Source organism: Gnatocerus cornutus, chromosome 1 (assembly GCF_029298725.1).
Source record: "Gnatocerus cornutus isolate USDA-ARS CGAHR chromosome 1, icGnaCorn1.1, whole genome shotgun sequence".
NCBI lineage: Eukaryota > Metazoa > Arthropoda > Insecta > Coleoptera > Tenebrionidae > Gnatocerus > Gnatocerus cornutus.
Window position 1 is genome coordinate 13,609,144 of NC_142233.1, and position 13,600 is coordinate 13,622,743.

The following is a 13,600-nucleotide window of genomic DNA, read 5'->3' on the forward strand; positions in this document are numbered from 1 at the left end:
CATTTTCAGTTTCAATTCCGTATTTCCGAAATTAAGAGAGATAAAAAGATGTGGTTTTTGTTATCGTTTTTCTCGCGATAGTTTAAAATCTGATCTCAAATATCCAAAACTATATGGTCGGCATTTTTGTGAAAAAAAAAATCCAATTCAAACGATAAAATTTTTTAATATTTGTTTTTTTGATCATTACTCGTAAACTGTTTGACCTACTGTTGATAAATCTCAAGCTGCTCTTTCGATTGATGTGTAACTCAAAGAAAAAACGCTCCTTAAATACCCCTGAGCGGCCATTGTAATCTGACTTTTTACCGCACTGCTGCAGCTTTTCAACACTGAGGGCGCAAAAGTAGGATTATCGTTGTCATACTTTATATTTCAAGAGACTAAAATAGTATATTATGAAACGCGTTTCATAATGAACATTTTGCCGCACGCACGTTTTTAGGACACGACGAGCGCAGCGAGCAGTGTCATAAAGTAGTAAGTATCATACGCTATTTTTTCTATTTTGCCTTATTTTAAACGAAAAAACTTGATTTCCAAATCTAGGGAATTTTAGGGTAGTTGGCATTTGCAAAATGTTCAGGAAAAAAAATCGAAGTAGCCAAATCTAATTTCAGTCAGTTTGACAGGTGTGACGTTTTGAGGTTACCGGAGCGCAAGGGAGCCAAGAGAGCGAAGATGTTGATCATGATCATGATGGTTCTCTTGCATCCAAAGAGTTTTTCTCCGATGAATTATTAAGCCAAGTACAACAAGAAATAATAGTGTATTGATCGATTTATCATGGTTTATCAAAACCAAAATCTAATTTGTCAACGTTGACGGCAGGTTGACGCTTTGTCTGCTGCAAACCTAAGAAAAATATATATGTTCCTGAAAATATGGGCACGGGATTGGTCAATTACGATACCGAAAAACGCTCAAACGCGTATCTTCATTATGAACGCGAAATAGAAAAATGTCTATTTAACGTGCTTCTGCTTTATTTGCACAGTAAATTATGAAATTGTTTTTGAAAGTCCACAGATCGTTGAATCATTAGAGGTCCAAGGATGGACCCTTGAAGCACTTCAAACTAACAAATCCTTTCAATAACATAATACCATTATAATAGATAAGATGTTAGAAGTCCAAATGCTGTAATAAGGTCGCTTTATTATCAAAATATTCATAAACATGTACCAACAAAATTGATTCACTGAAATTAAAAATTTCTAATTTTGCAGATCTGTGTCTCTGTGTCCCCGTTTTTATAGCCACCAATAGTACTTAATCACATTATTTGTTTAATATTATCAAGATTTATTATTGCATTTAAATGACATGAAGCATTGTACATGACCTAGTCTAACAGTACATATACAATTAACTCTGATTAAAATGCATTTATAACATGATAAACGTAAAATTATTTGTTACCAACAATTTAATTTAATTTCAGGAAGGAAGGCGCCATGTCAAGAAAAGCAGTGCGATCAAATTACAACCACATCATGCAGATATAATAAAATTTTGTCCTTGCTTTAATTGGGTCAATTTTGATTTTTCTTTTCATTTTATTGATTGTAATGCTTCTTCGATTCGTTTCGTTCCATCAAGATCTGGCCAGTGGGTGCGTTCTTGATTGTTCAGCCAGTTAAAAAATCCTGATAAGTTAAGATAAAGTTAATGATGAATTAAACAGTGTTCTAACATTGCAGTCATCTTGTTCGACGTTTTATTAGTCGTAGTAAACTTTGTCTTTTTTATGCTAATTTTATAATCCAATTTATTTGATTAGCGGATTCAAGGCTAATGCATTACAAGTACGATAAACTGCTTGAATTGGTGGAGGAACATGTGGGTATCTTAATAATTTTTTTTTATTAAATTCAACATTTTTGCACTTACATTTTGGAATAAAATTTTGCGAATTTTTGGACCTCGGGACTTTCAGCGTATAATTTATCCCAAAACCTTAAATTTTTCTCGTGGAAATTCTCATGGAATTTCAGTTCCTTGTCGATTTCCTGGCTTTCTTCCAAACCACCATGGAGTCTTGTGGTGTTGGGTTTCCATAATGCGCAAAATTCGTCCAGTTTCACAAATTTTTTTATACTTCGGTATTCTAAAGAGGTGCGATCGAGCGGTGGAGTAAAAAAGGTCTTAAACAATAGGCAATATCGTCGCCATGGGCGACTCCTAAGACATTTTTTTTGTTGAAAATAAGATTTAATGTAACCTTTATCTCTATCTGCAAACATTGCCGGTTGAAAAAACTGTAAAAAAGTTCTCAAAGACATCCTGTAGAAGTATACAGGGCTGTTCATTTTTGAAACATGTAACCGAACTGTTGAGAAAACGCCATATAAGAACGTATGGTCAGTCACCATCTGAAATAATTTAAATAAGATCGAGAGACTTAAGAAAATTTCCAAAAATACCTCGTAAAATATTTGTTTGTGGTGCAGAGGTTCCTTGTCGCCAAAATAGTGCTCTTGAATTTTTCGAGCCAAAATTTTACTTTGTAGCCAAGAAAATGTGGCAAGTTACGTTCAAATTCAGTCAACATGTTTATAAAATTTCTGGGTTTGTATGTATTGATGACCACACCTTCTAGAGTGTTATGTCCTATGATGAACGGAACGCCTGAAAATTTTTTGGACAAAATTATATCAATTGGGTCTTCACACATGAAAGGATCTTCTCCTTGTTCGTCTCTTGGTCTCTCTAGAACCAGACCATAGTACTTTATTGTTGCCGGGTCCAGAAACTACAATTTTTTTTTAAATTTAAGTCACTTCTTGAATCAAATCATTACGAGTGGTAATTTATTTTGATTTTCATAAATTGTTTCCACAGGAAGGGCCTGTAGGTACTTTACGAACTTCTTGTCGTTTCTCACTCGCCAGTCAAAAGCCGCGTAAAGTGCAGAATCTGCCTTTTTGCCTCGTGCCCAAGGATTCAAAGCACATCCACTTTGGGCTATGACTTTGTGGAATAATCCTCGCGCCATTGAAGACAACATGAGCAGATGCACCGCTCCAGCTCCTGCACTTTGTCCAAATATTGTCACGTTATTGGAGTCTCCATTAAAGTGTCGGATGTTCGTGTTAACCCATTTTAGAGCCATAATCATGTCTTTAAACGCAGCGTTTCCAGGAACTCCCGCCGATGGATCATCCAAACTCAAAAAGCCTAATAATAGGGTAAACATTGAAACATCCTCTGGAGATATTAGAATAAGATCAACCTAAAAGTCCCAATCTGTAGTTTATGGTCACTACAACAACTTTTTCGGGGATTAAGAATTCAGGCCCGTAGAGATTTGAGCTGTTTGAACCGGTTATGTAGCCTCCACAGTGGATCCATACCATTACAGGCAACAAAGTTTTGGAAGAAATTGGCAGCTAGATAAAAAAATTGACAGATCTTGAGATATTTATTAATTTTTCGACTTACAGAATGTGTTTAAACATTGAGGTTTTAACAGTCTTCAGATCCTGTCAATTTTTGCGTAAATAAATCCCGTGAATAACAACAATTGCCATTTTCCGTGGAGTGGAAAATTCCTTGCCACGGACTTGGTGGTAATGGTGCCTGAAAATTTATCATCAATTTAGTGAAAATTGTCCATTTAGATTCAACTGACTTTAAATCTCAGGTTTCCTACAGGTGGTTTTGCGTACGGAATTCCCCTGAAACTATAAAAATCATTTCCCTCCATGTCCTGACAAATCATTCCAAGCAGTTTTCCTTGCTTAATTTCTATTAAAGGTTTGTTCATTTTTCTTTCTAGAATAAATTCAATTGGAAAAAATATTTAGTTTGTTCGAACTGTCGCGAAAAAATTTTGATTCTGTTTTTATCACCTCTTAAAATACAAAAAATTGAGTTTAAGTACCACTTGATTGACGTTTATGTTTAAATTTGCGTAAACTTTAAATTCATTTGGTCATACAATTATGTACGACCAAAGATTAAAAACCCATGAATAAGTACTATCAGTACAGAGTGTTCATTTTATCTGTTTACGCCCGATTTGTTTGGCGTAGGCAACACATTATGCATATCATTGGCAACTTCACTCAAAATATTATCTTTTTTTTTTAATAAACGGTTATAAGGTATTTATAAATTTTCTTAGTTTTTTTAAATCTCAACTTGGTCTTGCAAGTGTTATTACAGTTGAACATTGAGCTTGATTTTTCTTAAATTTTCGTAATTATTTGTTTAAGTTCGAATATTGCCTGTCCTACATAAAAACAGTAGCATTAAGATTTTCTTGTTTAATTTCAATCAAAGGTTTGCTCATTTTTCTTTCTAGAATAATTGTAGTTCAAGAAGATACTTACAGTTTCTATGATTTTATTCTGCCGTTTTGATCTAACCTGAAGAAAAATTACAGTCAGGACAAATTTGGTTTATTATTGGAGAGGTGTCATAAACCGTATCACAAAAAAAATAATAAAAAAATGTATTAAAAGTTACCGACGACTTGATTGACATTTATGTTTAAATTTGGGTAAATTTTGAATTCATTTTTTACTATAGTATGCCTTACTTATTGTTATGATTTGATAAATAAGTAAATAACTAAAAGTGCAGAGTTTTCATTTTGCCTAGTTACTCCCTATTTTTTGTGCATAGGCAACACATTATACAGATTATAGACAACTTCACTCAAAATATAAAATATATTTTTTTAAATTCTTAGAGAAATCTACTTATTTCGATGCTAAACGACGATTTCTTGCTGATTTTCGCCGTTTTCTGGCTTGAATTTGCAAAGAAGAGCTTGGAATCTACAAAACCACCAATTTTTATAAAGATTCAACGGCTGAATCGCGAGAAAACGGCAGAAATCTGCACTAAATTATTAAATGAGCCATAAGTAAGAGATCCTAGTAATAAAAAAATTACAACAAAAACGTCTAACAATGAGCCCCATACAACATTTTTGTGACTTGTAGGTAAATAGCGATAAATTTTATTTTATTTTAATACTCCTATTAAATTAGTTTAAATTATTCAGAAACATGGAAATTATAGACTGTCTGACTTATTTTCAAAAATATTCTGGTTTATTAATTGCTTCAATTGTTTATCCTAGGTGCCAATTGCAACGTGTCTTAATAGGCTTACTACTTTGCTGTTGGCCACATTGCAATAAAAAAAAACAAAAAATATGTTGCTATAGGCAATTGTTAATAGTACATTATGTCATTAAGAGCAAAAATGAAGCTTTGTGTGCTGAGCCTGTTCGTGTGTCGGCCAAACGTTGTGAGACACATACGATTTTCTTTTGCAAACGTTAGAAAATTAGTCTATTTTACTTTAAAAAACATTAAATTCATGCAGAATCATAGTGCAATAGGAACATTGAGTAGAAGCATATAAAGTGCTGTGTTTTGCTCAAGCAATTAAGTGAAATTTATACCCTGACAATCGAGCTAAATAATAAGTCACTTTTATGACGTTTGAAAAAAAATTTTTTTTTGTACGACCGTATTTAAAATGCCGTTTTAAGTTGCTATTTTAGTTAGCCATTTTAAACACATGTCGCACCTGTGACTAAAGTGCCACTTTAGTCACGGGCTGAAATTGGCGCCGTCATTTTAGTCACGAGTTGAAGTCAAGTAATTGACAGTTGAAAATTGAAAGGTGGTTTCGGTGATTTCGAATAGGTTCTTGGCGTTCAAAATGGAAGAAAATAAATCTTTATTTATAAAAATTTTATAATTTTAATAAAGTTGGTATTTCATATTTTAGTTTCAATATTTATTATGGTAGCAATTTGAGGTTGTAAAAAATGTAGTATGTAACACCTTTATAAAATACTCTAGACACTCTAGACACTCGCCCCGCTCGTGCTTAAATGTACTCGTGACTAAAGGGACGTTTAAAATACTTGTTACATAATATACTATTATAACTTTGTAAGTTCTTTTTATCGAAAAACCTGTGTTAGCCTTACCTGTTTTAATTTGTTAGAATAATCAAATTATAATTGTCATAGGCTAGATATCAACCAATCGGTGATAACGTGATGAGCTGAGTCGACATAGAACTAGTATGCTCGAAAGTTGAACTTGTACTGGACGCCAACACTAGTGCCCCCTCTTTCCAAATTTGATTTTAATTATACAGGGTGTCCGGAAAGTGGCGCACCACCTTGAAAGGGGGTAATTGGGTGGTCCTCCAGAGTACCAAAAAAATGTTAGAAAAAATTCCAGACTCTCTGTTTTCGTAGGAAGACCAAAAGAAAATTAGGAAAATGGCAACATTGCTGAACTTTTCCTCCAATAATTTAGATTTCTAGTATTCAAAGCCATAGTAACGTTGCGGTTGTATTGTTGGCGTTAGTCAGGTCGGCTCATGGACGAGTAATGTAACTATGGTTTCAAATGAACGATGCCACACACTGATGGAGATTGTTGATTCAAAAACCTTGTTAACAGTTTTCAGACATTTCTTGCAAGATTTTTCCGATTTTCTTTGCACCATGCCTTTGCGCAAAATGTCCTTTAGGTAACAAATTCATTTAAACGTAAAATTATTGCACAGACATCGTTAAATTTCGCATGAAACTTTGCCTCTTTAATCCATCATATCTCGAAAAATTGAAGACATGGATTTTTTTAAACATTTTTCCGGTGATCTATGGCATTGTCCGATGATACAGTTTTACGGTGGTGCGCGACTTTCCGGACACCTGTATGTGATATACAAGGTCCGGCAACACTTGTGGTCACCCCTAAAATCGTCTTTAATTTCTTTTTTTAAATTTGCATACGTTTATGGTTGATCAAGCTCCACAATCAGACGCAAAAATTTGTTTTTTTATCATCGGTTACAAACTACAAGCCACTCAGTGACTTAGAAGAGACAATATTTAATTTTAGCCAGAACAACAAATTTTGAACAGAATAGAAAATTAAATTGGTAACATGGTGTGTGAGGGATAAAAAAAACTTTTTTGAAAATTTAACGATTTCCTAAACACTAAACAAGATAAAAACATTTTGAAAGTATTTTAAGAAACTAAATACATACATCAAAAGTGTACACTTTATGCGTAAAAATATTGTTATTTTTCTCTTTCTCCTTTTGCATTGTAAATTTTCGTGCGTGTCTTTAAACATTTCGTTTTGTGTTAAAAAAAAAAAACGAAAAATGTATTGATTTTTGTAGATGTTGGTGACAGTCGCGTACTTTTGCGACGCGACGCTATAATTTCAAGCATTATTTACATCAATCTTTGGAGAATTGGCAACTATTATACAAGATGGCCTAAAACTAGCCTCATTACGGTCCTGTTGTCTAGAAAATTAAAATGACCTTTTATTTCAACGCTGTTTTACCTATGCAAAAGCATTCGAAATTGGTTTTCAGTTATTCGTCCTTGTTCGAATGCTATTACATTTTTATGTCTTTTAAATTATGGATTTTTAGAGCGGATGGACATTAGTGTTGCTTGACCCTGTACCTATGCACTTGATACAGAATTTACCCTTGAATAATTCTTAAATTAAATGTGTAAAGTTTACAAATTGTTGTGATCAAACACGTGTCTTCACTTTACTGGGTACCAGAATAACCTGTTAGATATTAGACGTGTTGTTTTCTCAACTTGACACCTAAAAATGTTATAAAAACACAAATTTAAACACCACACGTTTATAACATCGAAAAGAAACTTAAAATCACTAAATACAAAAATTTAGAAACTGAGAACCTGTGAAAAAATAGAGGAGATCTAAACTATTGGAAAAATGGCCCGAAATTAACTTTCAAAACATGAAAACGTAAGATTTTGAGAAACTGGAAACTTGAAAATCTGGTCTTTCGAGCCGGATCTAAAAAAAAAGAAGCTTAATAATATAGCTGAATTGTTTCATTTCAGAGATACCATTTTGTAAAATAAATTAAACTAGCGCAACAAAGAAAAATTAATTATAATTTTAGTAATCATATCAGCAAGAAAATAAAGTTTTGTTTCCAAGATAAAAAAATATGATCATTTAAAACCGACACTTTTATTTAAAAAATAATATACAAGATGAGTTTTGTAGGCACTTAATTTTCGGTAATTTTATAGTAAAATAACTTTTCTACTCGTAGATTGACATACAATTTTGCGTTACATGAAACCAAAACAAATAAAACAAGTACCTATGCATTAAAAACAAAATTAAAAATATCCTTGACATGTGCAACTATAATTAATTTATTAATAAACATTTACAATCGATAGTGTCAATAATTTAAAAATATATATATATATAATATATTTTATCAAATTCAACATTAAATTTATTTTCGTACTTACAAGCATCTCAATACAACGACAGCTGCAGTTAAATTTTGGAATAGAATTTTGCAAATTTTTGACCCTCAGGACTTTCAGCGTATATTTTATCCCAAAACCTTAAGTTTTTCTCGTAGAATTGCTCGCAGTATTTCAGCTTCTTGTCGATATCCAAAAAACCTATTTGCTTTTCCGTGGCGTTTTTCCAAACCACCATAGTGTCCACTGGAGTTGGATTTCCATAATACGCAAAATTCGTCCAGAGTTTCACAAAGGTTTTTATACATCGATATTCTAAAGAGGTGGAACTCGTCGGTGGCGTAAAAATAGTCTTAAACAAATAGGCAATGTCGTCGCCATGGGCGACTCCTAAGACATTTTTTTTGTTGAAAATAAGATTTAATGTTACCTTTATCTTTATCTGCTACCATTGCTGCTTGAAGAAACTTTAAAGACGTTCTCAAAGACATCCTATAGAAGTATACAGGGCTGTTCATTTTTGAAGCATGTAACCGAACAGCTGAGAAAACTCCATACATGAACATATGGTCAGTTACCATCTGAAATATCTTAAATTAGATCGAGAAATTTAAGAGAATTTCCAAAAATACCTCGTAGAATTGTTGTCTGTGGTGCTGCGGTTCTTTGTCGCCGAAATAGTGCTCTTGAATTTTTCGAGCCAAAATTTTACTCTCCTCGCCATTGTAGCCAAGAAAATGTGGTAAGTTACATTCAAATTCCGTCAACATGTTTAAAAAATTGTTGGGTCTGTAGGTATTGAGGACCACACCTTCTAGAGTATTATAGCCCATGATAAACGGAACGTCTGAAATTTTTTTTGACAAAATTATATCAATTGGGTCTTCACACATGAAAGGATCTTCTCCTTGTTCGGCTCGTGGTCTCTCTATGACCAAACCATAATACTTTTTTGTCGCCGGGTCTAGAAACTACAATTTGTTTTAAGATTTGGATCATTTCTTGATCAAACCGTTACTAGTGGTATTTTAGTTTGAATTTCATGAATTGTTTCTACAGGAAGGGCCTGTAAGTACTTGACGAACTCTTGGTCGTTCTTTTTTTGCCAGTTAAAAGCTGTGTAAAGTTCAGAATCTGCCTTTTTGCCTCGTGACCACGGATTTAGTGCACTTCCACTTTGGGCTATGGCTTTGTGAAATAGTCCTCTTGCCATTGAAGACAACATTAGAAGATGCACCGCCACACCTCCTGCACTTTCTCCAAATATTGTAATGTTATTGGGATTTCCATTAAAGTGTCGGATGTTCCTGTTAACCCATTTTAGAGCCATGACCATGTCTTTAAATCCAGCGTTTCCCGGAACTCCCGCCGATGGATCATCCAAACTCAAAAAACCTGGGATAAAAATAAAAATACCCTTTGGAGAATAATAAAATTAGACCAACCTAAAAGTCCCAATCTGTAGTTTATTGTGACCACCACGACTTTTTCAGGAATTAAGAATTCAGGGCCGTAAATATTCGAGTTGTTTGAACCGGTTATGAAGCCTCCACAGTGGATCCATACCATTACAGGCAACAAAGTTTTCGAAGAAGATGGCAACTGAATTAAAAAAATCCTCAAAATATTTATTATTTTTTTGACTTACAGTAGATGTGTAAACATTGAGATTCAAACAGTCTTCAGATCCTGTCATTTGTTGCGTGAACAAATCCCGTGAGTAACAACAACTGCCATTTTCCGTGGCGTGGAAAATTCCTTGCCACGGACTTGGTGGTAATGGTGCCTAAAAATTTATCATAAATTTAGTGAAAACTGTTCATTTAGATTGAACTGACTTTGAATCTCAGGTTTCCTACAGGTGGTTTTGCGTACGGAATTCCCCTGAAACTATAAAAATCATTTCCCTCCATGTCCTGCGAAATCATTCCAAGCAGATTTCCTTGCTTAATTTCTATTAAAGGTTTGTCCATTTTTCTTTCTAGAATAAATTCAGTTGGAGAAAATATTTAGTTTGTTCGAACTGTCACGAAAAAAACTTAGATTCTGTTGTATCACCTCTTAAAATACAATAAATTAAGTTTAAGTACCACTTGATTGACGTTTATGTTTAAATTTGCGTAAACTTTGAATTCATTTAGTCATATGATTATGTATGACCAAAGATTAAAAACCGATAAATAAGTACTATCTGTACAGAGTGTTCATCTTATCTGTTTACGCCCGATTTGTTTTGCATAGGCAACACATTATGCATATCATCGGCAACTTCACTAAAAATATTATCTTTTTTTTTAAATAAACGATTCTAAGGTATTTATAAATTTTCTTAGTTTTTTAAATCTTGCAAGTGTTATTACAGTTGAACATTGAACTTTTTCTTAAATTTTCGTAATTATTTGTTTGGATATTGTTTGTGCTACATAAAAGCAGTACACCATCAAGATTTCCCTCACAGTTTCCAAATTTCTACAGTGTTCATTTTCCCGAAAATTTTATTTTATTCGAAAAACTGCAGTACTTATGTGATAGCCTTACCTGTTTTGATTTTATCAAATGACCAAGTTATAATTGTAACAGTTTAGATTTCAACTAGTCAAGTGATAAGTGAACAAAGAACTAGTATGCTGGACAGTTCGACTTGTACTGGACGCCAATAGTAGTGTCCCCTCCCCCAAATTACTTTTAAATTTATACCTATAAATATGTATTTTTTTACAAGTAAAGAAAACAAATCGCTTAAAATTGCAAATTTTATATTTAAAACCTTAAATTGTCTTCAGCTTCTAACAAGATTTATGGTCTTGACTACCAAACTACAATTCACCATTTCAGTGACTTTATACAGGGTCCGGCAACACTTGTGTCCACCCTCAAAATCGTCTTTAATTTGAAAGTTACAATTTTGAAAATTTACATACGCTCATAGTTGACCAAGGTCTAGAAGCTGACGCAAAAATTTGTTTTTTATAACGGTTTGGTTGACGTCGCGACGCCTAAGAAGTATAATTTTTGAGCGATTTTTGAGTTTTTGCGGAAATATTTGCGAATTCAATTTTTTTTCAACATAACTGTGATACAAAAATCTGAGTTTTTATTTTAAATCTAATGCAAATCGTGTTTAAAATTTGCGAAAAAAACGCTGTTTTATCAAGTTAGTTTTCGAATTTATGACAGCGCAGTGGCAAACTACGTTTACACCAAAATTTCACAAGTCACTTCATTCACTCTTATAAAGGTTAATTTTGATTAACACGGGCATGTTGCGCTTTATGGACACCAGAAATCGTTAATTAACATCGACAAAGCGACTATTTCACCAATTAAGACTTTTGTTACAATCTAAAGCGAGCCAAAGAATAGATTTCATTTGTGACACAAAATGTTGACAGATGGGTGTAAACGTAGTTCCCAATTTTGACGTAATGAACTTGGAAACTAACTTGATAAAACAGCATTTTTTTCTCAAATTTTGAAGACAATTTGCATTGAATCTAAAATGACAACTGAGATATTTTTAACACATTTATATTGAAAAAAAATTAAATTAGGGATTGATATCACAAATCCTCACAATTAACTATAAATTACATTTTAAAGGCGTCGCGACGTCAAAACTATCAGTGATAAAAATAAAATTTTTGCGTCAGCTTCTAGAGCTTTGTCAACTGTGAGCGTATGCAAATTTTGAAAATTTTATCTTTAAAATTAAAGACGATTTTGGGGGTGGACACAAGTGTTGCCGGACCCTGTATAACAGACAATGTTTATTAAATCACTGAAAAACAAATTTTCAATTTTACAGAATAGAAAATTTAAAGAAGTTTGGCTTAATTGAAAATTGGCAACTATATTTATGCGAGAAAATTAAATTTTTATATTTTTCAAATTATGGATTTTTCGAGAGGTGGACAAAATGAATAATTTTTAAATTAAATGTGTATAGTTTACTTGGTACCAGTATAACCTGCTAGATATTGTGACGTGTTGCTTCCTAATTTAATAACACTAATAAAAATAGAAAAAAATATACAGAGTATAAGTAAAGTCTAAACTTTCGAGCCCAAATCTTTGATATTTGTCAATAGATTTTAATAAAATTTAAAACCAAAATAACTAAGGAAATAAAAAAAAATGCGTTGCAGCCAACATCAAATTTGGACATTTTTGACATCTGTTTCAATCTGTCGATTTTGACGTTTTTCGGTTAATCATTAATTTCAACCTACAGATCTCATTCTGTCTATATGTATTATGATTTACTATTTAAATATTTCGAAAATTATTGCAATGCTTTTTACATAGAAACAGTTAAATTGAGTAAAAAAACAGGGTCAGCAATTGTGCATAAAATCAACGCATTAAGTTGTTATTTCAAAGATATTATTACTAAATCGTTTCGAAAAAATTACAATTTTTAATAGCAAAATTGGCTAATTCTCTTAAACGGAAACGAGTATCCAGATTATTTTAGGTCAATAAATTTAATTGTTTATACGTACTTAACGTGATATTAAACATTTCAATAAACTTACCCAATAAAAAGAGTGAAGTAGTTTAAATAACGTCGAATTAAACCTTGCATATTCAATAATAATCTTCGTTTTAAATGTCATTAAAATCCGTGTTCAATTAACAAAGATATTGGGCTCTAATGTTTTAGGTGGGCCACCCTGTATAACACAACACTTTAAAACTGAGAAAGACCTGTGATGAATCAAAGCACTTGCATCCAAAAGCTAGAAATAAACTTACAAAACCTGAAAATGGCATAAATTTGGTCCTTTGAGCCGGATACCAAAACAAAAAACTTCTGTTCTGTAGTGCTGGTAGTCAACTTACCTATCTTAAATAGCACATAAATGATTGCATTTTTCAAATTAAGGGTCACTTTGCATACAGTATGTCTCCGAATTGAGTTCATAAGGGGAAAAAAAACGTTATTTTTCATTTTACAAAAAAATGACAAAGGAATAATATTTTTTGCTTAATTTAAAATAAATAAATCTTAAATTAAAACTTTAATATTTATATAACTGTTTTAATTTATAATTTTGCAAAAAATGTCAACGGAATGAAATTTGTTCCTTAACTCAAACCAATTTCCACTATTTGATTGCCCCATTACCTGTTTTCGCACATAGTTCAATTCTAACTAGTAATTCTTTAAGACTGTTTCGAATTTTCTCAATTATTGTTAAGGATGCAATTGCATTTCTTTTCCAATTTTTTAATACTTACACATTATTAGGAAAATTTTCCTTTAATCTTTAACGCACTATTTGTGTTGTGAATCCACAGCCTGCTATTATTTAAATACGATTATCA

General features: G+C 32.4%; 1 protein-coding gene and 1 pseudogene across 3 annotated transcripts; both read right to left on the minus strand.

Moving 5' to 3' along the window:
• Positions 1-1,538: 1,538 nt before the first annotated feature.
• Positions 1,539-6,062, minus strand: LOC148180422 (juvenile hormone esterase-like; annotated as a pseudogene). Its single transcript, XR_015770160.1, has 8 exons — positions 5,960-6,062; positions 3,635-3,777; positions 3,445-3,582; positions 3,236-3,392; positions 2,804-3,180; positions 2,427-2,755; positions 1,894-2,375; positions 1,539-1,649 (listed from the first exon to the last, which is right to left on the minus strand). The product of XR_015770160.1 is annotated as a juvenile hormone esterase-like (transcript).
• A 2,258-nt stretch (positions 6,063-8,320) lies between these two features.
• LOC148180423 (juvenile hormone esterase-like) lies at positions 8,321-10,914 on the minus strand. 2 transcript variants are annotated; one of them, XM_088032819.1, is made up of 8 exons: positions 10,811-10,914; positions 10,111-10,253; positions 9,921-10,058; positions 9,718-9,874; positions 9,291-9,667; positions 8,905-9,243; positions 8,703-8,853; positions 8,321-8,662 (listed from the first exon to the last, which is right to left on the minus strand). In XM_088032819.1, exons 2-8 carry the CDS (start codon positions 10,243-10,245, stop codon positions 8,343-8,345), a joined length of 1,617 nt encoding a protein of 538 aa, XP_087888945.1. In that variant the 5' UTR covers positions 10,246-10,253; positions 10,811-10,914; the 3' UTR covers positions 8,321-8,342. The 2 variants fall into 2 exon arrangements, with proteins under 2 accessions (XP_087888945.1, XP_087888954.1); XM_088032828.1 differs by lacking the exon at positions 10,811-10,914 and adding an exon at positions 10,331-10,421.
• Positions 10,915-13,600: the final 2,686 nt, after the last annotated feature.